Source organism: Serinus canaria, chromosome 1, assembly GCF_022539315.1.
Source record: "Serinus canaria isolate serCan28SL12 chromosome 1, serCan2020, whole genome shotgun sequence".
In the NCBI taxonomy this organism is placed as follows: Eukaryota; Metazoa; Chordata; class Aves; order Passeriformes; family Fringillidae; genus Serinus; species Serinus canaria.
Genome location: NC_066313.1, coordinates 45,820,204 through 45,848,081, shown reverse-complemented (window position 1 = coordinate 45,848,081; position 27,878 = coordinate 45,820,204). Strand labels below are relative to the sequence as shown.

Genomic DNA, 27,878 nt, shown 5'->3' with positions numbered 1-27,878 from the left:
AGTATTCTCTATAGTGAGATTTTTATTGTATTTTACTCTTTTGTCTGGTTTTTGTGTTAGAAATTTTTCCCTTATTCATTGACCAGCAACTTTCTGTCACCCATCTTTGACTTTTCTTCTTACATCTGCATTAAAGCTGTCATTTACTTATGCTTTTTCCCCTCTCTCCATATTTGGCAGCAAAAGCCTTCATCAGCTTTTATCCCTTTTTGTTCACATTATGACATAACCTGCACAAAGTGGCACAGCTCCCCAATTCTTGTATATAAAATTTGCAACATTTTTTGAGACGGGTCAATGCCCATTTTTGGGATCCTTTTCTTTATCTGAGTACCGTGTTAAAACTTTTTGCAGATGTGAGCTATTCAGGAGCAGCCTGTGGCTGCATGCAGAGATGGGGAAAAGAAGAAAAGGCCTTCCTATTTTGTGATTGCCATAGTAACTCAAACATTGCCAGGGTGTTTGTCGGTTTGGTAGGGCACAGCCAGGGAATTTTATTTCCTGTGCAATCAAGCCCTCTACTGGAGATCATGGCTTGTATGACACAGGGTTACAGAGAGGACAGTGGGCTTGTTAGGCCTGGGATTAAGCATTTCACTTTAAAATAATACCCATTTGTATCCATTTTGTTCAACATAACAACAGCTGCTGGCCTCGGGATGACAGGCTTGCCTTTTTAACCAAAGTCTCGTATGACATTTATGAATGAGACAGACTCCATTCATTTTCACTTTGGATTCACACTGGTTATTTTTGGTTTTTTTGATTCTTCCTTTCTTTAGCCATGTGGTCATAGTCAACATTGTTCCTGCAATTACATTTGTGGTTTATGAGAGGGCAAAATCTAGCCTTATTCAGGGTGTCAAACTGTCACTTTCATCTGGGGAAAAACAGGTTAAAAAAGAAAGGAGAAAGAAGTGAAGAAAGCATTTTGTGTCGGTATACTGGAAGCTTTTGATTAAACCAATGATACAGATGAAGAAAGAAACCTTCAGGCGTAGGAGATTTTCTTCAGATCTGTCCAGGAACCACAGACTGCAGGCAGAAAAGGTTTCTGTCTCTTTTCTGGCTCAGCAGAAGGACTTGTTGCTACAAGAACTTCCCAAGCCCTTTCCAGACTGTGACAGTCACCACTACTCCCTGCATGCTGTGCTTTGCACTCCCCCATGCCACTCTTTACACCATACCAGATAATTAAAAAAGCTCTTGCCCTCCTCCCTTCCCTCCCTCCCCTCCCTCTTACTCTCCTCCCTTCCCTTCCTCCCCTTTTCCCTCTCTTTCCCTCTCCCTCCCTCCCCCATAGTGAGGTTCAAATTTTTTATTCCTGAATCATAAGAGAGGTTCTAAACTAGGTAAGACCACAAAGCTTCCTTCAATGCTGGTGACTGAGGGAACAAAGAGGAAAAACCACTTTGATGATACCAGAGGGGCTACAGTCTGATTTAGATTAAGTACTTGCTTGAGCTGATGTAGAATGAATAACAAAGAAAAGAGTGTACATAAGGATGATGGAGTGGCTGATCTCCTTTAGCCTCTATTTTCCATGAACTACCTGCTTTCAGATTGAAAAGTTGAAGATTAATATTCAGCTTTTCCCCTGAAGCAAACAGGATTGTAGACCATTGCTACTTCTTTAAATACACTTAAAAACCTGGATCCAGATCACTCAGTGCACAGTACTTTAGAAGCCTGAACATGCACATTACACATTAACCCACAGAAAACCTTCCTCAAGGCCAGCTTCCCTCTGCATCAGCCTTCTCCACTTTCTGCTCTGAGGTGGCAAAGCTAACCTGGGGACTCCTGCAGGGGCTGCCCAACATGTGCAGCCCCTCTGAAGTGCTGCCCACCTGGTGGGTGGGCTGGATGGGGCTGCAGTCCATGACCTGCCCTCTGAGTGCCCACGGCTGCACAGACCAATCCTGTAGCCACCTGTAACTCATCACACACAATAAGGCAGAACATCTGGAAATGCCATCTCTTGGACTGGGAGAAAGATCCATCTATACTACTACCCTAATTCTGCCCTGAGATCAATCCAGTGATCTCAAAAAGGCTCATATTCATATCTTCCTTCCCAGAGGAAGACTTTCTTCATTAGCATAAAGCTGTCTGCATTCTGTGCTCTTGTGGCCTCTCTATTTTGCCAATAAATCAAATTTCCCATTTCATCTCTTTCTTCCTCCAAGCCAAAGAAACAATCCCACTGGGAGAGCCACCATCAGTAAAACAAACATCTTTATGCTAGCATAATTGATAATCATAGTATTCTTGAAGTATTTTCCCATTTCCACTACCAGGAATTCTTCTTGTCCCATTACAGCAGGTACAAAATATTAGGGAGTCAACATGCTTTGATGGTGTCCATTATCTACAACAGTGAAATCAGTCACACTGTTGCCAGTAAGCAGCTGAGTCAATAACAAATCATCACAGTGTGATGCTTGGAGATACTCATAACTCCTTGGAGATATTCAGAAGTCTTCTGGACATGGTCCTGGTCAATGAGCTTTAGGTGGCCCTGCTTGAGCAGGTGGTTTGGACCAAGTGATCTCCAGAGATGCCTTCCAACTTCACCTGCTCTGTGATGCTAGGTTGAATGCTGAGTGTCATAATAATGCTAAAAACTCTTTATGATATTGATAAACTAATGTAAACAGACTACAGAAAGGAAAAGTAGCAAAAGTCAGCAAAGGATATTGAACTTTAGGGACTAAATAGACTACAAAACAGCTTCACTTCAAACTTGCACCAGCATAAATTCACAGTAACTCTTTGGTTTATGGATTTGCACAGATTTAAAAAAGGAATCCAGACCAAGTCCCATAGCTCTGAAATAGGGTGTCTTAAGGATAAGTTAAGTACAACAATGCATGGAAAACCATTGCTGTGGAAAACTTCACTTGGAAGCCATTTCACACCTTGCCTACTTACATTATTTGCAGAAGAATTTAACTGCTTTCTTTTTCCCCAGAAGACACTTAATTTATAAGCTTTTACAAGCAACTCAGAATATTGTATCTTTATTCAGCTGTTGCCATCATGGTCAGACCTATAAACACAGCTCTGGTTTGGTTGGATCATGGTCTTTCTTGCAAGTGAGTTGTGACTCACTGGGAAGAAACTTTGCCCATCTTACAGCATAGGACTTAGGATGGTAGAGGTATACATTTGCCTTTAGGTTAGAAATATTAAACTTCAGGGAGTGGTGACCTCTGAAATCGAGAGGTTATATGCCTTTCATATGAATTCCTGAATTTACTCTCCCGGATTTACTCTCCCAAATTTACTTACATAAAATACCTACTCAATTCCAGAACTAAATGATAGGAAAAGCTTACTGAAATAGCAGAACACATGCTGTAATGTGGTTCTAGGGAGAGCACTGATGTGTCTCAGAGCTTGTTTGCAAGGTGTGCTCATCTTTCTCACTACAGTTGTCACATTAGGATTGTTATGTAATAGCTAAAATGCACCTCTGAAGTGGGAAAATCAGTAGACTGCTATTATAGCTCAGATATTTTGAACCTGGCAGAGCTTAGAAGCTACTTCCATGTTTTTATCCTTTGCAGAGAGAAGCTTGCTGTGGGATTTAACCAAACCTCAGTACAATTCTTCTCTGTGTTATTGCTTCACCAGGTAATTTAACATGATATAAGCACAGTGAAAGCCAAATAAAACCTGCAGCCAACTCCTCCTCAGCAAGGTACACAGTGTACAGCTCCGTTGCCGCTGCTGATGGAAAAGGATGCACAGAGCAGATGCCTAATGGCACAGGAGAGAGGAAAAGAGCCTGCACTAGCCATGGTAGTTGGCTCTGGACCTGGAAGGGTTAAATGCTTTGTGGTGAGGTAGGACAAACTTCACTTAAACTCAATTCTGTGGCCAGTCTGATTGTTTTGACACCTGCACTATGTGAGGGATGGCATGGTCTCCTTTGTGGTGCATAATGACACATCTTCATTATTGTTCTAATACTCTGAAAAAAAAAAAATCCCTAATCTTTCTGTGGTGCCAGTGACTGTAACAATGCTGGGACGTTTTATTTTCCTCCTTGCTCTCTCTTTCCCTTAACCCACTATTGTTGCCATAGCCACGATGGTGCAGTACTGCTGGTTCGGGGAAGTTTCTGTACTGTACCGCCCTGAGCTTATTGTTTAAATCTGTATTATTCAACTGTTCTGAAGATTTACATTTTTAATGGCTCATTTATGTAATCCCATAAATAAAGTAGCAGAAAAGCATCCCACACAAATGAGTGAATTGGGGTTTGAAAAAAGCTGCTGAAGCAGGTCACTCAGGGTCTCAGCTGCGGGGCCTTGATTGGTATCAGCGATATAACCACTGTGGCAATGGACTTAAGACCACCCAGTCAGCCCCAAAATGGTGCATTACCAGGGAATAGTGGAATAGTGCTATAGTTCAATCTCCCCTATTTAACAGGGAGCAGAGTTCTGCTGCAAAAACCATTTCAGCCTCAGGCTCATTTACCTTATAGCTTTGACAGCTGCACCTCTCCCGCCTTAAAGTTTAGATGATTAGCTTTTCCCTCCTTGCAGCTGATGGTGATACGGTTTTTTTTTCTTAGCCAGTATATTCCTGAAGGCTGATAAATTCCCTCTGAAGAGCCTGTGAATTCAAGCACCTGTCTGAAGAATTTGTTTTACAAACTGAGCACTGAGAGGGAGATACATTCTAAGCTTCTGTCCAGCGCTTCCCTTGCTGGCTCCCTCCCCACACAAAAATCCTTCACGAACTCTAAACCCTATGAGAAGGGCAAATCTATTTAATTAGTTGTGCTATTAAAAAGATGGGGAAGATATTTTGTTTCTGGTCTGTTCTCACCCTTGAAAGTTGATTTTTGGTTGTTAACTCATAGAGCAGCCTTGGGGCTGCTGGACATTTGGGGTACTCTGCCTCAGGGCATCCACTGCAGGTCCAGAAGCATCCTGCTCTCCAGGACAGGTGCCAGCAGCCGGCTGTGTGGCTGGCACCTCGCACCTTTACGCTACTCGGCTGAGTCTGCAGGAGAAACCCACCTAATCCCAGGCTTGTGACCCTGGCACAGCTTTGGGTGCACCAGCAAGCCCCACTGCAGAGGGCGCCAGGCTCAGCGTGGGCAGCTTGCCTGGGGCTGCCCCGTTTAGGGTGCTGCAGCCAGGCAGGTGTGAGGCAGCATTCCTAGAGCTGAAGGATGAACTGATGTCATTGTGCAGAGCTGGTCCTCAGCCATGTCCTCATCACTGAGCCTGGGGAGCTCACATCTCAGCAAGACTGGGTAGCTGGCACAGGGGGACAAGCCTGACAAATGGACATAGGACTGGCACTCCTCATCGCCCCGAGAGCTCTCCAGGGGATCCCAGCTGGCACAACACATTTAGAGAACAGTTTGCTCTCCTGTCCCCTCCAGGTGGACACCCCTGCAGCTGCAGAGGGAAGTTTGGTAGAGGCACAAGCTGAGACCCTGCCACGGGGAGCACCTGCCCCTAGGGCCTGCCACTGCCCACCTCCCAAATGGTACCAACAGGTAACAGTGGGCACCATCCTTCCCCCGGCAGCCAGGCCCCATCCTCACCGTGCTGCTCCCACACATTCCCTCCTCCAGGAGAGCTGTGGGAGCGCACGGCTGTGAACACAATGCCATCCATCCTCCTGGCTCTTCCCAGGGCATTCAGGACAAGTGCCAGCCAAGGCACCGGCTGGAGGACAGACAAGCACCACACAGAGCTGGAGTGACATGACCTTGTGTCCAGCACCCCACCTACAATTCCTGGCCTGCTGAGACACACCAATGCTCCTCTCCACAAGCACAAGCATTTCACATGCAAAGAACAAGGTGTTTTCCCTAATTCCACAGCAAAGCAGCTCTTCACAGAGGTGTATGCCTGCAGGAAGCTCTGCTGGCAGATAAACTGCAGCGATCCGGCGAGGGGCAGATAGACAATAGCCCTTCCTCAGTTTACCTGCTGGATCTTGTTCTGCCTGGCTGCATGGAGCGGAGTCAAAGGAAGCTGCTCAGAGGCAGGGAGCAGGCAGCAACACAAAAGCAGGGAGAATACCAGCCAGCCCAAAGGAACAGTGGGGAAGCTGGTAATTGGGCCATGTGTGTTTGGCTTTCGCCAGGCTAGCAGGTTTGTTTTTCCCAGGCTGCAGCCTAGACTGAAAGAGACACGAAATTATTAAAGAACTCAACCTAGAAAGGATAAAAAAAAGGAAAAAATGTTAGCAGCAAGGGCTGGAGGTGCATCTTAAGTAATGGGAGTACGGTGGGGGCTCACCATTCCTTTCCTAGGGCATAGATACCTGGGAAAATATTTTTCATGGGCAAAAAAAATGAAGTTCAGATAAAATTCATTACAGTTGACTTTTATTGCTAATTTAACTCACTTCTTAGCTGGGAGCTTACTGGGCAGGTTGCAATAGGTCCTGCTACAGAAAGGTAGAGCTGTGCCTTCCTGGTCCCTTTCTTGTCACAAGAAATTTCCTGCAGAAATCCAAGTCTAAATGAGACCTGTTGATGAGGCAGATGCAGAGGCACCCTCAGGAATTCCCCCACAGCGGGGCTGATCCTCAGTCCTTTTGCCAGGCAGACATTGCAAGGAGCTGTACATCTACCTGCAGGTCTGCAGCACTTCTGGCAGGCAGGACGTGTGCAGGAGCTCAGAGTAGCAGAACTCCCCTGATTCACACCAGCTGTGGGTTTACTCCTTGACACAGGACCAGCCACTTCCCTAGGAGCCTTGGCTTTCTCACAGAGATTTATTTAACTAGACTGACTCAGGTGCTTGCCATGAAGGAGGTCTTTCCAGTAGCCATGCCCCACACAGTGTCTTGCTGGAGTCCTCAGGGAGGGAGGTGGAGAGCTGAAACATGGGAAACTTCACCTGTCTCTCCTTGGGGCATCCCCCAACTTAGTAAATGGCGAGAAAGAAGGGGGTAACACTCAAACTCTTCTAGACAAAGCATTTTCTGTTCTCCAGGGACTTAGCAAGTGCCTTCTCTGCATGGAGGGGTTCAGAGAGGTACTGACCATGCAGCAGCACTGCCTAAAGGAGCAATGGCAGGTAGAGAAAAATGCATTTGAATATAATATAATAAGAATCAAGATAAGGTAACAGCTCATGTAGGGCCTTGGCTTTCCTTCATGTGTTATACTCCTTTCTTAATACTATTATTATTTAACTTAAACAACAGTTCATTTCCAGCAATTGTCAGTTGTCGCTGGTCTTGAAGGATTAGTTGCTTGCTGGCATTTTTGAGAAATTTTAAATGACAAGCATTAGGCAAACTTTCATCCCTCATGTGGTCCTTTAAAAGGCACAGGCAATTCTTTACCAGGAAAAGCTGAAGAATTCAGAAGACAGAGTCTCAAGCCGAGCAGAATGCCCACTCAAGTTTCCCAAAACCAGACTTTGGTTGTAGTTACACAGTTGATATTGGGATGAGTGGTCATATTGCTGCTGCAGCACCTTCTGCAGGTAAAATTTTTAAGGCTTTCTTTTAATCGAAGCTATGTGCTCTTTAACATTTACTCTTGATTATTTCCTATTGACAGTCACTAAAACAAAGAGTATATTAATGCAGACAGGAGTTTCATTCATAGATATTGAGCTACAAACAGGATTATTTGCAAGTGCAAAGATCACTCACATGAATAAAGATTTGGTGGATCAGTGACTCCACTGGTAAAATGACTAAAATCCTTCTTCAAACACAATCCAGATATGTTTTCTTGCTACTTATCCAAACAAGTCTGCTTTTGTGTTGTTCCAGCTTAATTAACTGAAAGCACATAATTATTAGTGAGAGCTTCGACAGGACAGGAGAGGAAACATGCTTCTTGGTGATCAACTTGCAGCCACAACAAAAAAGAGCCCAAACCAGCTCTGTGCAGGAAAAGCAACCCCCTCCTGCTACATTATTCCATTGATCTACAAACATTTACATCTCCTTTGTTAACTAGTTTTCTGTAGAAATTTCATGATCACTAAGAAACATTCTTTCAACTGCACCTCAAGAAACTTCTGGTTTAGAGTGTCCAGAAAAAGAGTCTAAAAAAGAGGCTGTGTTTTTGCCCTTAAATTGTGTTATACATGAAATCTGTCGGGCTTTTCTTGGACGTTCAAGGTTCATTGTAAATAATTCAGATTGGATTTACAAAAGAGAGGAGGCTGTACAATGAATGCAAGAACTGCATGTTACTATCTCTCTGACAGTCAAAACTAACAAAAGCATTTCATGAAGGCTACATAAAATGTTTTCTCCTCTTTCACATTGTTTTGTGATCTACATTCAGTACCAGATTGATGAAAGTGAACATTTGGAAGATTTCTATCTAACATAATAATAAAGTCTAAAGAACAAATTGTTCTGGCTATGGCAAGAGAATAGTCTCACCTGAATAAACTTTATGCACATGATGTGCACTGAAACTAAATAGACATCACTGGTAGCTCACAGATTAACAAGGAACATCTGTGAAGTACTGCTGCAGCAACACTAAGGTAAGGTGCATTCCCTTCCCATGGGAGTAACTAGGGGAGCTGAGACCAAGAACATACTATTTATTTACATATTTATTTAAGGACAAGGCACTTTTACAAGTAACAAGTGCACAGCAGTTAGTAACACATTTGGAAAAGTCAGGTACAAGTCTTATTTTCAGGGTTAAATCCTATCTTAGGTTGCCTTATAAACATGATGCTGGGGATACACAATATGAGCAACTGCAGACAAAATACAAAACTGGCTTTGTGCACCCAAGTTCTTATTTAAAAAATCACTGTGCTCCCTTCCAAGTTTGCCCATTCTGTGATTCTATAAAGAGTTGTCTTAAGAACAGTTAATGAGCAGTGGAGGATTTTGTTTTTATTAAGTACATTTAAAAAAGCATTAAATGATGGACTTAACCAATGCAAGAAAATTTGTGCATATTCTGTAAGTCAGTAAAATGTGGAATTGAATCTGAACCTACCACCACCACCACTGATAAAAAGCTTTCTCTAGTTATCAGTGCAGATCATGTCAGATCCTTTAGCTGAGCATTTCCAGTATGCACGCATTATCAGCAATCCAGACTAATTTTGAGAGCATGCTCTAATCAGTTTCCCTACCTGAAAGCCTGGCAAAAATTAATATAGCATCAACAACAGCCCTTATGCCAAAGTGGTGTTTGAAGGCCTGAGAGTTGAAATCTCTCAGGACAGCATATAACAGCACAAGCCAGACCAGCAAGAATTCACAAATTTTTTTTCTGTGGAACAACCTCCAGGTCAAATTCTGACCAATGGTGAGATGAATTCTCTGCTTCAAAGTCACATCCATCCAGCACTGTCACTGCAGCAGAACTCAGACCGTGTTATAGCTGCTGTCCTTCCAAAATGGATTATTAAGGAGTGCACAACAGCGATTGTCCTCAACAAAATATGGACTGCAAACACCATCTGTTTATTGACACTGAAGACAGCCCTTGTATTCTCCAAAAATACTACCTGTTCATTGATCCCACCTAAATAACTGTAAATTTTCTGAAAGGCTGAGTTCTATTTTAGTGCTGTGGGTCTTGCAGGGAAATTGAGGACCTGTACATAACTCCTCAGGGGAAACGTTGAAGCATCCTATTTCGTTGGATATGCTGACCCTGCCAGTCTCTAGTGGGCTCAGCGCCAGTATTTCTACCTTCCCGCTACTCAGAAGAGCAACTCCCAGTTCATGCACCAAAATGCAGCCAGAGCAGCCCCCGCTTTGTCCCTCTGGGGCGCAGCTCCAGGAGCTCTCGGGAGGCAGGACCGTGCAGCGGCGAGGCGCTCACAGGCCTATAGGTGGCACTCTTGCTCTGACTCAAGGCGGACGGGCCCCGGAACCCCGGTCCCCCCGTCCCGCACAGAGGCACATCTCAGGTAAGAAACCCATGAAAAGCATTCATTCCGCAGGGCACTTTCAATGAACGTTTTCGATTTTATTGTCAATACACTCTAAAACAAACCTACGTTGAAAACAATTATTTCTGAGAACAGTAAAATACAAAATATTTCACGTAGAAGTTTGTTCATGTAACACAAACAGAAGTGAGACATAGTAGATGCCAATGGGTATCATTTGTGCTCATGGTCACAAGTTTCAGAACTGTACCACTACAGAATGGTCACACAGGCTTGGAAAGTGAGCATTTGACAGTTTAAGCATAACCTCTGTATTTCTAGTATTACATATTTACTTGGAAACTTTCTAGCAGTAGACAGAAAAGATGAAAATTTTGTCTTCAGGGTTTGTTCTGAAAGCACCATGACAACAGACTGTTCCAACTACTTCCTTACAGAGGGAAGTCTAAACAGAGACAATTATTGCAGTTGCAGCTTTTTAGGGGTAATGTTTATTGTTATTTATGATAGGTTTGTGAATATACATTAACAAGCAAAAACAGTATTTCCCAGCAGTCCCTCTTGGAAAGCAAAACCAGCATTGCCCAATTGAAATTTGTTCTTTTTATATTAAAGACAGAAATCTCTTATATTCTATACAAAATGCATATGCTTGGCCAGGCACTGACCAGCTTTCTCTTCTTCGAGATTCTAACCCAAATAAGCAAAACTTCTTTATTGGTTAGCAGCAAAGAAGTTCTGCAAACTTCACACAATAAACAGAATTCTGCTTGATTTAAATTTATTTCCAAAAGAGTGACATGACTAAATGATTTGTATTAGACAATGACACATGTATCACGCTCCATCACCAAGGCCCTAGGCTTAGTCAGAAGGGGAGAGAGGAACACAGTAAAGGGAATGACTGTTCTAAAACAACTGAAAGTTTTATTTTATGCTGTACTTTGCTTTTCTCTTAAAGGTCTCAAAGAAAAGTTTCTAAAGCTACCTCAAGGTTACTTCTCACACAGGCAACTTGGTTCAAAACTCAAGTTTGAACATCAACTCTTCTTGAAAAACTGAGACACCTCTGCTTTCCTACACTCAATGACACTCCTGACTTGTAACAACAGGTACTTGTCACTCTCCTCTCCTCATCGCTTGCTTGATCGCTTTTCATGTTTATCCTTTGTGTGCTGGTTCCTGCTTTGGTGCCTTGGAGGAGAGTAGCTGACCCTCCTTCTGGATTGAAAGCTGGGTGTGTACGGGTGAATTCTGCGTTTCTTTGGTTTTTCTTCTTTCCTGCTTTTGTTTGGCTCAGACTCCTTATCATCTTCCTTTTGCTCACGCTCTTGGTCTTGCTCTTTTTGAGATGGCAACGTGTTTTTGATGGTATTAATAAGGAATCTTTTATTTGTACCAGCAAGAGGACATTTCAACCTGTAAAGACATGTAAAAGTCATCAAAAGAGAAGGTAAAAACATCCCAAAACAAGTCTGAGATTTTAACTTCAGTGACTTTAAGACAGGTTTGTGATTTTGGCTTTCCTTGCATGCCACCTAGTGTAAACTCTTAGTACAGAAAAATAAGTTCCAGATCATCACCATTCTTTTGCCTTACTCTTTATGGGAAGAAAATTATTTTACTTCAAAATCCACATGATTTTCTCAAGGTAGTGTGTGTAGGGGGAAGCAAAGGATGCCAATATATTTTAAGGTTGATGGTGCCTAACTTGGGTATTCAGAAATCAAACATTTAGTAACATACTCAAAATCACATCAGAATGGCTTACAGATATCATGATCTTCTAAAGTCAGCATTATCTAGTGAACTGCAATATTCAGAAAGTAAGATGCACATGCATGAAGAACCCAAATAGCTGTAGCATAAACATATATATGAGACATACCAATTTAAACTTATACTTAGCAACCACCAAAGTGTTTTATTTCTTTTTCTTAAACAGTAAAGAACTTATTCAACTATTTTCTGCTTTTACTTTCTCCTCTTGCGGCTTAACACTTTTGCACATAATTTATCAGCTAGTTTTAGGAAACAAGTATTGTAAATTTCATTTATCTTGTTGGTATCAGCTGTACTCTACTTTTTCCAAATTTATCATTTCTTAAAGAATGGAATAAGAAAAAAAAAGTTTAAATAGGTTCCTACAGAAAGCAGAAATCACTCAGAAGACTTTGTTTATAGTTGGACTCACTGTGGTGTTTGTCTTCACAGTTTTGAGACAAGTTACGGGATTCTTTTTAAAAAATCAGAGCTGTTAGAGATCACAGCAACTTACTGAATCAGCCATAGTCATGGAATCCTAACACCACAATGTTAAGATCATCTATTCTACTTGAATATTTTGTGTAAGTGTAGAAATGATACCCTAACTACTCGAAAACCTTTGACATCTCTAAACCATCAGAACAAGATAGAACTACAGAACTATCAGAACAAGCATACTACAACAAAGATCACACACGATTATTTAGCATATTTCATGACTTAACTGGACATAGAATTTACCATGGTGTTTTGCTTCAGGTCTACCTACTAAGCATTCCTGATAATTGTTCTTGTGCAAAATCCTTCAAGAACTTAGGAAAGCAATTTTAGAAGTATACAGCCACACTGTTTTATTTCTACGAGGTATTTTCTGATACGTTTCTACTGCACAGAATTTTACAATTTTCTAAACTTTCTTCATATAAATCTACACTATTTTTCTCAAATCCCAGTTTTAAATAAATAAGATTTTTTAATCTAGTATATCTCGTTTGTAAATTAGATAAATAAATTTTGTAAATTAGATAAATAAATGTCAGTAGAAGAGGGTTTCTATTTGAGGCTACACCACCAATGAACATGGTGCTGAACGAGTCATGGCACAGGTTACACTCAAGACAGAACAGAAACCAGCCAACATTCAAGTCCTTTGTACGTCTTATGAGTGCATTAAACTATTGTACCTCAGCATTTCCTACCAAGAAAGGCAGCCTTCTTTAGACTGCATCCAGGCAAAATCTATTTCACATTTATTCTTCCTCTTGCTTTTTCTTAAGAGCTAATGCACTGATTTAAGCACTAATATATAGTGCTAGAATGAGACAGTCAATTTGCCCTAAATAAATCCAACTGGCTGAAGCTTTTATTTCTTTTTGACACTATGAGTGCTGCCTGAGATATACTTAGAGTGAAAATTGATGAGAAATGCTGGACTTGAGAGGCAGCTAAGAGATGCTATTAGTTTACCATCATACTGTGATTAAAGTGAGCCACCAGGCTTTCATGGAACAGCAGTAAGTCATGGCACTGAAGAAAAACATTAGTTCTTAGTTTTATTGACTTCAGACTTCAACAAAGTAAACATTACCTTTAAGTCTTAAAGCAAACAAGATGTTTGGCATGTGCTGTATTACAGGCCCACATACAGCACACTTTTATATATAGCCATTGTATACATGGAACTGTGAAGATTAAAAGTGAACTGTATGAGTCCACTAATGCATTTGAGAGCATCTCTAATGGTGAGGAAATTGACAACTCCTAAGATCAGCCTTGGGTTTGCTGTAGGGTCTGATCCTGCAAACAGGTTTGCCCTCAGGTGAGTTCTGAAGGGCTGGGAGGCAATCTCAGCCTGGGCATGGTGGAACACAATACTCCTATGACCAGCAAACAGTGCCACAGAATTGATTTGAGAAGCTCTGCCTTAAAACAAACCAACCAACCAACCAGAAAAAACCAAACAAGTTAAAAGAACACTGAAGTTCTGAATTGAAATGTGCCCCAAGCAGGGCTGCAGGTATGTGTGAGGCAAGGACACAAACTGCAGTGCTAGAGCCTTCCTGTCTACCAGACTCCAGTTCTGTAGCAAAGTCTTCACCCACTGTAAGGTTCACTTTTTGCTCTGCATGCTCCAAAAGCTAGACCAAGCTATTCTCTCAGACAGAATCTTGCCTCCACCTGTGAATAAATCTCACATCCCTCAAAATCTCTCCACGATGTAATAACCAAGACAGTGCATCAGACTGCATTTTGACAATGATATTGCCTTTTGAGAAAAAAATTAAGTCTCTCATTGTTAATGTAGGTCAAATATTAACCATATTTTTGACCCTTTAAGTCAACTTCTGTGCAGTAACACAGAATTTCCAACCAGTGCTTGTCATCCAGTGCAGCAGTGCAGCTCAGTCCAGAAATGTACTATACAAGTTCTTAACAGTATAAACATGCTGACACCATTTAAGACACAAGAGCACAACGCCATGTGCCATTCTTGTCTCTGCTGAGTAACTGGGCACACCAAACAGGATTGGCACAGTCAGCCTTACCATACAGAGTAAAACCCATCTTTCCAAGAAAAAAAGTTGACTGTGGATGAACTGACAAGTACATTTCTACCATTTCCAAACTGCCATAGAAAATATAATATTTCAATAGAAGAGTGACTGAAGGGGAGGGGAAACAGCTAGAGGTTGTTTTGCCAAACCAAGTAATCTATATTGTTACCCTCTTATGGGGGACCTTTCAAAAGAGGATGCCTTAGAGGACCCTGGAAGCCTTGAAATATGGTCTTGGCAACCAGGTACAGCTGACAGGACTTTGTAGGATCATAGAATCATCTGGTTTGGAAGGGACCTTAAAGATTATCAAGTTCCAACCCCACAGACAGCAATACCTTTCACTAGACCAGGCTGCTCAGAGCTCCATACAACCTGGTCTTAAACACTTCCAGAGATGAGGGATCCAGAGCTACTCTGGGCAATCTGTTCCAGTGACAGCTTGACTTAGGATGTGCCCTCATTACAAGATTTCAACATATTTATTTTTCAATCTCTATCTGTACCCTGTTTCTCCTCCTCCTCCTCCTCCTCATATTCAAATGAAAGCTGAGGGGAATCAATTGCAGTGTTCCTGCACACAACACCCATTCACAGACAAGATGCAACACAGCACTTCACAGTTTCAGTATCATCATCATTTTGTATTCTGCTGTACTTCTAACAGATTTGGTACTGAACAGAAAGCTATCTACAGGAATGAAAGCAATTTTAGGATTGCTTTACAAAAAAATAGAGTTAAAAATAATGTAATGCTTCCAAATTTTTTAATTGTAATTTCATCTGCTCTTACAATGCAGAGCTGAACAAACCATCCAAAAATACCAATTTCCGGTTCTTACTTTACGTAAGCTTTTCAAATCAGATGAGAAGCTACATTCGATTTAGCTTTAGCTGATGTTATCAGCATCTTTGAAGACCAGACCTACACACTGGGAAAAAGGCTTCTAGAACATTTTTCACACAGTAACTTTTGTGGCATTTTAACTGCCTTTTTTAGCTAAAGCAGAACAACTGCTTAAACTGGGACCTAACTTCACTGCTATAAAGAAGCTCATGAATTATGTACACAGAACCAAGAGAAACACTTCAAAGAAGCTGAATGTTTGGCTTTATTTTAACTAGAAACAATGGAAACCCCCAAATATCCTATTTCATCTATGTCCAATAGCCTCTGATGAAACAAATTTATCTAACCATTCAAATGTTCTTAGACTATTTATCCAAAACTTCTCACCCTGGATACAATGGATCCTTCAAATGTTAGCTTCCAGACAACTGCTCTGCTGTCTTTTCTCACCTCGGAAGTTCCAGCATCACAGCATCATCACTAGGATTCAACCACAGATTCTGCTCTGTTCTGATTAACATTTCCAGGATTAAGACACCTTCAGAAGAAGGTTCTTCCTCAGCCTTCTCTCACACACTTCTTTATTTGCGATTAGCTGTACTAATGCTTGAGCCAGATACATTAGCAGCAGGATCTACATCACATGTTAACATATGGATTCAGGAGACCCCCCCAAACAGAATCACCACGGCCACAGAGTACATACAAAAGGAACACTGCAGGAACTAGAAATACTGAATTGCTGAATGAAATCTACAAATAGGAGAATCCAGCATTTATTGGATTCATTTACCATGGACATACATACTGCCTATCTGAGCAGTCCTGAGAGTATGTAGGCTAGTGAGCTGAGATTCTTAACCAACTAAGAGATCATGCAGCCCTCCAGCAATACTGACAGTTGCTCCATGTCCAGAGAGTCTCAAATAATTTCCCTTGCAGAACAAACTCTTGGCCAATATCACTGCCAACGTCCCTGCTGGTTACTTGTGCCAAACAGGGACAAGCCTTTCTTCCACTAGCCTCTAAGGTTGCACCACCTGCCCATGTCATCTACATTAAACTTGTAAGACAATGTAAAACCAGCAAAGCATTCCCAAACTAGAAGAAATATTAACAATACTGCCCTGTATTTCAAGGCTCAGTCTTTGTATGAGAGACTGGGCTGCAGGTTGATTGCTTTGTCCTTTTTTTTTTTTTGTACCTGTCAGCTAAGCTGGTTTGGATACTTGGACTTTAGGCTCCAGCAACCATCATCTATCTCAAATGATGAGACAGCAAAAGGTTAGGCAGGGGTGCTTGGGGAACTTTTTCAAACCTGAGCTATGGAGAAGTAATCACTCTGGACAGTAACAGAGCAATGGCCTGAACCTGAGAGCAGTCCCAAAATAGTGTTGAAAGGCTTTGTGCCTAAGGTTTTGCTGCCATCAATATTCACCAGGAGACACCACTCCTCTGTAATGGTATGCACAACATAGTCACCCCACCCAGGAATGCCACTTCTCCATATACCTCCCTTTGACCAACTTCTGTCAAATGCCACTGACTCCAGAAATGTATTTCCCAGTATTCAACAGCTGCTGGAGAGCAGCATAAACTGGAATCAGTGAAGTATGAGCAGTAGTAGCCTCTGCTTCTTCTTACCCAAAGACAGATGGCAGAATAAATCTTTTCTTCATAGGCTGAGCTGCTTCAACTTTCCAGTGCCAATGCAGGACTGATGGCCTTACACTAGATGTCTCCAGGGTGTGTGCATCTCTTCTCCAGGACTCCTCTGACAAAGGGCTGAGGAATCCCAGAAGTCCTCATGAAACACACCTGTAAGCATTTTGAGTTTGGCAAGAAAGGAAGGTTTTGTGTTTCACCTGTTAGCACTGTGCTTTTAGACAAGTTGGTGATGACCTTGTCTTTGCTTCTATCAGTTATGATTTCCTTGATCTGGTCTACTAATAATACATTTTCATGAACTAATTTTTCTGCTCGTTTCATCTGCTATCCACAGAGCTCTAAGCAGAAGTTACTTTCTTCTCAGTAAAGAGAAGAAAGTTTACGCCTTGCAAGGTTACATGGCTGTAATCTCTGAAGCCCTTCAGGATCAGTAACACTTGAGAGCATTTTGCTAGAGTGTGATACTCAACTGAGCATAGTTAAGTTTTCTTCCAAATATCTTACCCATTATATCTCCTATGTGTTTATGCAATACCTAGCTGTTGGGCCAGTTCAGAAGCACCAGAACAGCATAAGAGGGCATAAGAAATATTGAAGAGGCGACAGCAGTGGCAGCTTCTGTTCTGTCTATTGTGCCTGCAGGACTGGACAGCAAAGACTTATTGGGAGTTTGCCTTTGGTGGCTTTATACTTTCCTTACAGCCACACATGCTAGCCATACACTAGCTTATGCCAAACCCTACAGCAGTAGATTTGTCACAAAAGGGATTACTACCAGTCTCTCTAAGGATAAATTCAGGGAGGTAAAAATCCCTGGAGATGTACTACATACAAAGAAATCATCTCTAAGAGCATGATATCCTGAGCTGCAGAAGAAGTACCTTGAAAAAGGTACTACTGAGCATATTCAGAAACAAAAATATTCAGCAAATCACTTCCTAGGCACTGGGCATGGGCCCCTGATGGATACAGGGCACTGCAAGGATGGATCCTTTGTTTGACCCAGTACAGCTGCTCACCTCTGCAGTGGAAAGTACTTCAACAGCCTCAGTTCAGGATATCACCATGCCAATCCCTATGTCAACAGTCTTCTTCTGCCTGAAGCTGTCTTGACAGTCCTTTCCTCCTAAAACTTTAACAGAACCCTGACCTAGACAGACAACATTAATCTGCAACTGCTCTGAACAACAGGTCACCCTTGCCTATCCCATTTCCTGGCAGGCCTCAGACATGAGGTTTTAGCAAACTGCATTATGAGCTGATCATCACAGCCAGCTGAACAGGACCACTGTCCTCTTACAAACAAGGAATAAGAAGGAGCCACATTCAGGAGCAGATACCCATACACTCTCCTGGCAGGTATTCCAGACTGCACAAGTGACAGCAAAATTGTACAAGGGCACCTGATTATCTCCCTGCAGAAATCTTTAGTTTCCATATCTGGAATCAACTTGCAAATTCACAGTAACTGGATGCATACATCACTTCATTATGCTAATTATGCTAATTATGTGCACTGGGTTACCTGGCCACATGGCTAGGCTGACAGGGTCAAAGCACGGTGGATCAGTATTGCTACAGCAACTCTAAAGGACTAAACCAATTAAGGTATTTTAACTGAAAGGGTATGAACTGCATCCCTAGAAGAAATACTGAGCAAAACATACAGAAAATCCCAAACTTGTTTGAAAACATAAAGGAATAACTTTTTTTTTCAGCAGGACACTATTTTCATCTCTTCAGAGCTATTAAAACAGACAACTGAGCTGAGACCTTAATGAACAGTGCAGGCTAATCTCTTACTACAGCTGATGGAGGAAGACAAACCTTATCTACAAGTACGTTTAGCACAGGCAATTGGTGCACTACTTGTGTGAACATCCCTAGATCCAATGGTTTCTTATTAAAGTCATATACATTTTTTTATGATGAATGTCCCTCCTCAGCTTGTTATTATTTCTCTAATTACAATTACATGCATTACATTCCATGTCAATCTAGCTGCAAAATCTGGAATACTGTACTGAAGAATTAATGCTGTATTTCATTTAAGATTTAAATACTGTGGGGTTTTTTTTCCCCAGTTACTATACAAATTAGCCCCTGGGTTTTAGGTTTTTTTAGTGCTAAAAAGTAACCCTCTTCTAAAACTGGATTATACTTTTGAGTTCATTGAGTTCATTTTTGGCTACAATTTACATATGAATTGTCTAGTAAAGGACAGTTTGTTGTTTTATTAATATAAATCTTTAGGTTTCTTTGTCAGGTTATGAATTCTTTTCACTTAAAACAGAGTCTAAACCAGTAACATGTAGTCAGTATGTAAGTACATGCACAAAGACTCACGAGATTCCAACCCAAACTTTGCCATTCCATCTATTATAAGAACAAATTCCCAATTTTCCAATTGTTATGTCTTCAACACATTTGGACAAGCAATTTCATGCAGACAGAATTTACCTGAACTTCTTTCTTATTTAGACTGGAATTTTTGCCCAAATATGTGGATGCAGACAAATTATTTAAACATGAAACACATAAAAAGGTAGAGACTTCTATCACACATTAAAGACAAGATTTATTTTGGCATCAGAATTCATTTCCTCCTGGCACAACTTACCAACCCATAGCTCCCATTGTTTCAGCTCTGGTTCTCCCACGTTTTGCCTCTTTAAGTAACTCTTCCACAGCCTTCCTAAGTAAGAGAAAAAGGAAAAGGTCACCACTTGTGGAACACAAGAACTTGCTACTTTATGTACTTAAGCAAATAAAACAGATAACTTTATTCACTGTAGCAAATTAAGCAATAAAGAAGCTACCAAAATCACCTTGACTTTTAAGATAATTCAAATTCCTATGCACCAAGATTAAAAGAAACATTCTGAAATATTAAAGCCAACTAAAGGTGTTGGAAATACAAAAACTCTAACACTGAATGAAGAGCAGGGCTTGGGGCACTTCAAATCATTTTAAGCATACTTCCGTTTACAACTTGAGTATCCTATCATACCATAGGCACTCATGGAAAAGGAGTATCTCCCAGTAAGCCATTATCTGTTGGAGATGCCTTCTCCAAGATGCCAAGTTCAGCATCAGCAACCTCACCAGCTACTGCTGCCTTCCCAGAAAGTGATGGGTGTGGGATGGCTACATGGAAGAACACGAAAAAAAGGGTGCAAAACACAGGCTGTAGCACTGGAACGTGAGAGATGTTGCATACACAGGTCTTCATGAAATTACAGCAAATTTTGTTTTTTCTCCAGACCCAGAATATGCTATCTGAGCATCCTGAGCTAGGTTATAGTGATCATGGTAGGAACACAAGGCTTTTATAGAAGCTTGCCCTGAGCCTTCAAACAGCAATGTCAGACAAAGGTGAGGAAAGAGGGGAAGAAAGTGTCTGACTTTTAATTATCAGTTACCAAACTTGGTGATTCTCTTTTTAAGAAACTTGACTGAAAGATTAAAAGCCTGCAATTATTATTGTACTATAAAATCTGTAACAATTTATAATTGAAATAAGAAAGCAAATAATCTGAGCTACAAAGCACTAATAAAGCCCACACATAGGTATTTTAAACAGCTATGATTCAGTTTTAGGGAAAACATCATATGAAATTAATATGGTGAGACCAATTCTATTAACTTGGGTAGGAATTACACACCTTTAAGTATGAGACTTTTTTTGTTATATCAAAGCTCAGACTGACTTGGCATCCACCTTAGCAGCCTTCTAGTTCCACACCTTCATTATCAACCATTGTTTCCCAATACTGTTCTTTCAACATCGCCCTTATTCACTGCAGCTTTACAAAGCCCTTTCAGCTTGCACAGACAAATAAAATGTAATGCCCATGTCCTCTCTGGAATAATGTTTCCACTCACTGAACTTATATCCTCCACACAAGTAAGCCAAAAGCTACGCAAACAAGTTTTTAAAATTTGCTTTTATAGGCCTCGTGGGACTCCACATTCCTCGCTCTCTTCATTTTTACAGCTTGGTTACAATACAAACAGTTCCATGGCTGCCAGCTTCAATTCTAAAGGCAGCAGCATGAGCAAAGAGAATGCAGCATGTAACTTTCACATGAGAACCATCCAAATACTGGGGGACTGATAGGAGGGAAAATTAGGGACAGGGGCAAATTTAAGAACTCTGTCATCATTCTGACATCTTTTACAGCAAGCACCACTTAAAACTTGCTGTGGCAATTATTTCTGGGCAATCAAGTTGCAGAATTACAGTAACATGAAGGTACAAGCAGTGATATTTTTATCTTCAAGAGCATGGTACAAGACCTATTTACATTTCTGAGGGAGTAGAGTTTTTCCTCTCTCTGTATTCCAAGGTTACAGGCAAAGCTCCCATTGCATATATCTTAATAACCAGTATCATAAATGCATGTGCCAAAATAATAGAATAATTCCTAGTCAGGCAAAATGAGAAGTATTTTCTATTCCTTGCTCAGGGGAAGAGCTTCATAATTTTTTTTCAAAAGGTCAAATGGTTAGACTGAAAAAATGAATAATTGGTAATAAAGAGGTATGTCTGATAGTTATAGGCAATGAAAACACCATGTTATTACAGAGACCACCCATGGCTTGTGATTACAGATGACTGTCAGGAAAAGACAGATGATGCTAGATCTGACAGCTGAGAGGCCAGGCAGCCACAGCTCCGTGTCCAGGTCCAACCAGTAGCAAGGCTGAAAACCAGCTCCCAGGAGGCAGATGTACACACCAGGCACTTACACCACTGGCCACATCCATCACAGACAAACACACAGTTTGCTCAGACCCACAGCTTTATCCTGCTCCTCTCTCCAGCTGGATGTGTGAGGCCCCAAAACTTCAGCCCAACTGCACTGCCAGTACAGACCATCACACAGGGCTGACTGGGACACCCTGGTCCCCAATATCCAACCCCACTTCAGTCTTGCCTGTAGAGACACACAGGCACACATTCACATCTCACAGTGACAGTCTAACCCTACAGTCTCTTCAGCAGCTGGCCAGGACTCCCTCGTGGCCCCAACAGCTAGCTCCTCCTGGCTCTTGGAGATACAAGCTCACGCTCCAGCTCTCTCCTTACTCACCCACTTACCGGCTATTCCAGCTTGATCTTCACCAACAGCCACACAGTCCCTTATACACCCATACTTGCTCCAGTACTACAGCACAGATAAACAGATGGGGCCCAATCCCATTTCAGGGGCTAACATTTGGTTTTACTCACTCTGTGACATGTCCCCAGTTGCCAGCACCCAGGCCTCCAGCCCAAGCCCAACTGCTGGCATCCAAACCGTCACATATGTCAGTAGCTGGCACCATGAACACATGGTCCCTCCAACCCACAGTCTGACTGTAGCTGCTAGCACTAGGATGTACATCCTCTCCCCGCAAACTGAGTCCTTCACCCAAGACAGAGTTAGAAGGGAATTTAACAGGAAGACAAGAGACTGTGATGATTAGGCACAGGGCATGGCCAGACAAGAGTACCAACCAGCAGACTTTACACACATGACCAGACCTTTTTATTCCTTTGTTCCTTTATTTTCCCACTCTCACTTCTCCCCACATCACTAGAACTTCCTGTTTTCCCTCTCTTTGGTTTCTCCCCTACACATCCCATAATAAGCCATCACTGAATCAACACAGACTGGTAACCAGGGTGACCATCAAGCCACAGCTGAAATGCAGAGCGTGGATTGCTTTCCTTACCTTGCCAACAAGGCCATGAAGCAGGGACACACAGGGATACAGGCTCCCTTAGGCTCAGCTCATCTGAGCGGCTAGGGGAGCCCACTGCTCGCCCCAGTTTATCAAAGGGCCTCGCACACCCTCGGTTCATCACCTTGCTGTACTTTGTATCATTTCTGGGCTTTTGATGTCTCTCTCAGCAGGAGGCTCAAGCCTGTCTGTGAAAATGCCTTGTAAGTCTCTGATAATGTTTATGTTATCTCTACAGATCTGTCAAACCAGAGTATAATCAGCAGTAGGCATAATATATGAAGTCTTCCCACACTGATAGTCTTAGTATTCCCAGCTGCAACACCACTTGAACAAAACTACTGCCCCCTTGCCAAATCTTCCATTTTTGACTCTTTTCTCCCAACAAGCCATATGTGATCACAAAATGCTTTTCTTCTGCATCCCATAACCCCTCCCATAGCCCTATGCAGCAATGTCCGTAAGTCCCAAAGATGCTCCAGGACTGACTGATCTTAATGGGTATCATGCCTGGAAGCCCAGGCTGTCTCTTGGGATGAGCCCTGGAGTGGGAGGGAGGCCCAAAGAAGACATGCATTTCTCTCTGACCTTACTGTGAGTTCCCACCTCTTGTATGTGTCCCCATGCCCCTTGGGGCTCATGGAGATGGAGCTCTGATGGGCTGGTAATTCTTGGCATGAGGATGGGGGAAGCCAGGATTGGGTGATGTTTGGGTTCCCCCCATCCATCATGATCTCCCTGTAGTCCTCACTGGGAGCTTTTGGCAGGTAACCTAAAAAACTCTGCCATCTCCACCCACGCTATCATCTCATTAAAGATCCTGATGAGAGCTCTAATGAAAATATATGTACCGGAATTGCTTCACAGCGCACAGTCAGCTACAGAAGGGCACAGACCTGGAGTAGGAGGGCAGTGATCATATCCAACATCTCCCAGTCAGAGAAGGGACATCTTTAACAAACACATCCTCATGAAAGCACTAATAACTGTTGGCAGTCTATTGCACTACTATTAAAGCTCAAAGACCAAGCTTCTCCTCTACTGCAGCTGGCAAAAATCACACTTAAGCCTACTTCCTGAGGCACTCCAGGTCGTGACAGCAAGATGCAAGCTCAGGAAAAACAATTAGCAATTTTTAAAATCAATTTTCTCAAGGCAGTTTCATGCTAACTATACAACTTATTTTTAACTGTGCATGGGACTAGAAATAGAAGTGAATGTTGGTATTCCAATTACAGCTGAATAATGGATATCAAGACCTTCAGTCAAGTAACTGAAGACACTGACAGTGTTATTTAAAATTAAATCTCATGAGTTGGTCCTATCTGCTTACCCTTACTAAGAAAACCGATGAAAATGAAAGTCAGGAATAAAATCTACACTGCAACTACAAGAGGAAGAAAAAAAGAAGCACAATACGCCACAAGCTTCCTGACATTTGCTCAAAGACATCCCACACTGGGGATGTGAATGCTCTCATTCTTTGCTGGTCAGGTTTTGTACCTATTTAAGTATTCTACTTGCCAAGTCTTGTGAGTGCTATTTGCAGCACATTTCTGTGCTGATTTTCTCACCAGCCTGAGTAGTGAACGTAGCACTTCATTTCAAACATCAATCTTAGCTTGCAGACCACTTTTTTTTCTTTTTTTTTTTTTCACCAGGGGTAAGGAATACTGAATCCTGAACCATTAATTTTCTTCAAGGCACAAAGCTTGCTTGTTAAAAAGTGTAGCTGGGCTGCCCATGCAGCAAAAAAATTAGATTATCGATTCTCAACTCACCTACAGGCCTCTTGTTACAGAATTATAGCATTCTTTGTGATTCAGAGCAGCATCTCCTTAGGAAACAATCCCTAATAAATGATGCTCTAAATAAGCTTGGCAGGTACTTCTAATAAAGTATGATATCCAAGGTTGTGAAAAATTTGTAGGTATTGAAAGACACAATGGATTATGGAAGGATATGGACACACAGTATAACAAAGCCACTTCCTCTGTATTTGAAGAGAAATGATGCATCTTCTGTGCTTCAAACACACAGAACCACAATGACAATACTTTAGGAAGCAGAGGGGGAAGAAATATTTAATTTTTTAGATAAGAATGAAAATGGTGACCTCCATAATATCTCAGTGTATATTTAGTTGAAACACACTAGGAAAATCACTTACAGGTACTTGCAGAGGAAACAAACTGAACAGCTCCTACTAGCTGATTTACAACTTTTTCCACCTCCTTCTTGGCTCATAACTTCAAATACCATTAATCATATGTTAACATAATTTAGAATTTTCTTAAGAATCACATGGAATCTTAAGGCTCAGGGTCTTCACTGATGTACCAGCAAGTTCACAGGGGAAAATCTCAGTTCATACTTCCATCAAAGGCTATTGGCTAAGACGGAGCAGAAGAAGTAGTTCAGTAGAATGCAGCAAATATTACTGTTTTACATATCTGTGGTATTTACAGCTTTTAGAGTTTTAAAATCCACAGAATGCAACAGTCACACGGGAACTTAAAGTTAGTATTCAGCTTCTAGGAAAACCTCACATCATATTAAAGTGAGGAAACATCAAAAGCAAGATCAAGTGAGAGTCAGACAAGGTAAAATTGAAAAATAGTATCAGGAAATGTGGCAGTAAGGATAAAATAAAAGAAGCTAGATGAAGAGACTTCTCCCTAGATAGTAACAAAAATATAGGGTGACTGACTTAACAGATCACTTTTTTGGAATATTGGGACACAAAATTTATTTCTGACCTGCAAAGTGTACAAAAATACTACACTTCTTTTTCCCTCATGGTAAATTAAATAAAAACCACATGTATAAAAACCTTAAGTTTTTAGTTAAGACCTGTGCCTTGCAAGACGAACCTGAATTCAGAGACAGACTAATCAAAATATTCCACATAAACCTATTTTTTTTAAACACTAAAAATTCACCTAAAGTAGTTAACACTGTGGCTACAGAACAGAAACACTATTATCTGTATGTTAAACTCATATTATAAAACCCTTAAAAATTACAAGCCTAAACTACCATTGCTACACTATTGACAGAAGAATATGATCAGTAAGTTATTGAATATGAATCTAAGGCATAATGTCTGTGACCCAAAGGATAAAGAAAGGTCTGTGTTAGACTGGAAGGGCTCTGTACTGAAGACTGCACAGGGAAGCACTATTTAGAGTGAGTAATGCCAAAGGACACCCTCTAAATGCAGAGCACAAGCTGAATTCAGGGTGCTACTACCATTGAAAATTTAAGGTATGAAAAAGTAACTAATGATAGGTGGATCCAGGACAGGATGAGCTAATTGTAGAGTGTACTACATTGTAGTTATAATGTGTTGGGGGCCAACTAAACACCCTCTGAGGTGCACAGTGACATGGACTGGTGACACCAAACAGCTAAACCCTACTGTGTTGTTCTGATAAGTGACACTTAGCTTCATCCTCATTATCTATTACGCTGCCACAGAATAGAAGTAGCAAATCCCAACTTGGACTGAACCTTTGAGGAAGGGTAAAATTTGAATGTAGCTCCTGGGAAGAAGAGCATCAGTCAGGAAGTGACTGTGGAGCAGTTGGCTACAGCTGGTGAGGTCAGGTATGCCCTGAACTGCCCAGAGAAATCCAGGTCCCCAACATGGCAACAGCAACCAGAAGTCAGCATGGAAGAACAGTGGCATAGTTTCAACTTGCAATGAATGAAAAAGATTTAAGTTTGGAATGGCACCAGTACAAATAACATTCATGCATACACAGAAAGAAGCTTTAATTATTAAACTGATGATCTGAGAGCAGAAGTAGCTCAGCAAGAATTAAAAGCCTCTTAGAAAGCATTAAGCTCTCTAGCCCTTCCACTGTGTCAGTATTACTGCTTTTGGCACATTTCAAATACCTGCTAGACATAAACAGAAAAAAGTTATTTTCAGTAAGCATTCCCAGATACGGTTTCTTACAAGTTAAAGGAGAGAGAGCAGTTCAGTAAGCCTCTGGTCATCACTTCACTTTAACAGTTGTTTTAAACTGCCATAAGGAAAGTGAACAACCCAGAAATAAGCTTGGGAAAAAAAAAAGTTCCAACCACAAACAGGACTATTTTGCAAAACATTTGTGACATAAACAACAAAAGTCTATTCCTAAAACGAAAGCAAGAGAGGCCTACTTTGAGTATCCAAATATAGAAATCAATGTTTTATTGCTCAGTGTTTGCTTGGGAGCACGGCAACTCAAAACGTGCAGCAAAATGAATCCACTGGTCCCAACGAAATGCCAAGTAGAAAAAAAGTTTTATTTTTTTTGACAAAAACTGCCAAGCATTTTGTATTTTTTTGATGCAAGAACACGACAATTCTAACAACTGGTCAACAGGCACATATCCACTGAAAATTGAAATTCCTAACAACATAAGGTATTTTGGGATTTTCAAAATTTATTTTACCAAGTACACAACTGATCAAACTGTAACTAATGACGGGTGAAACACCAAAGTCCTTCCAATTTTGATTCCAAGCAACATCAGCACGCAGCCGAAGTTCTGTGCGGAAGACACGGCAGAAGCAGCTCCAAGCCGCGCTGCCCTTGGGGCGCACCGTGACCGCACACCCACAGCAGGGGCTGTCAGGGGACAGCGGGCAGAGCCCGGCGGAGCTCGGGGCCCGTTCTGCGGCGCGGCGCGGTCGGGCCGGGAGGAGCCGCCGCCGGCCCCAGCCCAGCGCTGCCCGGGCCTCACGGCGCGGGAGGCGCTGCCGGGCCTGAGCGGCGCAGCAGCCCCGCAGAGGCCGCTCGCTCTCGGGACCGCTCTCCGCGCTGTCGCTCGTCTCTCACCTCTCCAGCTCCGGGTCCTCCTCCATGGCTGCCCCACCGTCCCCCGCTGCGGCTCCTCAGGGGCAGGCCGGCGCCATCATCCGCTGTCGGCCGGGCGGGGCGGGACAGCGGGGCGGGCGTAGGGGCCGGCGAGGACCCCGGCGGGAGGAGCCGGGGCGGTGCGAGCCGGGCCCCGCCACACCCCGCCGGGCACCTGCTGCACCAGTGGTCGCGCCCCCGCCACAAGGAGAGCGGGGGCGGTGGGCTCCCTAGCGGAGAGGACCCCCGTGCCCCTCCGACAGGGCGGGGGAAGTAGGCGCGGGGCGGTGACTGAGTGTGCGGAGGGCGGGAGCGCCGTTGGCGCTCTTAATCACGGAGCCGCCCGGGGTTTGCTCCTCGGGCACGGCCGCAGGGCTCGGGCAGGCGGGGACAGGTTCGCGGGCGGTCCCGGGCGAGCAGCGCCCCACCCGGCCCCTCCTCCGCGCCAGCCCCGCCCGCGCTCCCCACCGCTCCGGGCTCCGCACAGCCGATCAGGCGAGCGGCGGGGACACCCCGGCCCGGGGCTCCGCCGCGTCCCGCCCCGGCCCCGCTGCCATAGGCTGCGGTTCGCCCGGCC

At 42.5% G+C, this 27,878-nt stretch overlaps 1 protein-coding gene across 1 annotated transcript; it reads right to left on the bottom strand.

Moving 5' to 3' along the window:
- Positions 1-9,937: 9,937 nt before the first annotated feature.
- Positions 9,938-27,441, bottom strand: LOC103827334 (uncharacterized). The gene is made up of 3 exons (XM_050970613.1): positions 27,284-27,441; positions 19,342-19,416; positions 9,938-11,300 (listed from the first exon to the last, which is right to left on the bottom strand). The coding sequence occupies exons 1-3, from the start codon at positions 27,307-27,309 to the stop codon at positions 11,015-11,017; spliced, it is 387 nt and encodes a 128-aa protein (XP_050826570.1). The 5' UTR covers positions 27,310-27,441; the 3' UTR covers positions 9,938-11,014.
- Positions 27,442-27,878: the final 437 nt, after the last annotated feature.

What these genes read in the sequence shown, in the direction of transcription:
- LOC103827334 (XM_050970613.1), bottom strand. Translation starts at nt 27,309, where the DNA reads ATGGAGGAGGACCCGGAGCTGGAGAG. An exon ending in GAGGACCCGGAGCTGGAGAG is followed by an intron (nt 19,417 to 27,283) that starts GTGAGAGACGAG and finishes TCTCTTACTTAG; the next exon opens with GAAGGCTGTGGAAGAGTTAC. An exon ending in ACAATGGGAGCTATGGGTTG is followed by an intron (nt 11,301 to 19,341) that starts GTAAGTTGTGCC and finishes ATGTCTTTACAG; the next exon opens with GTTGAAATGTCCTCTTGCTG.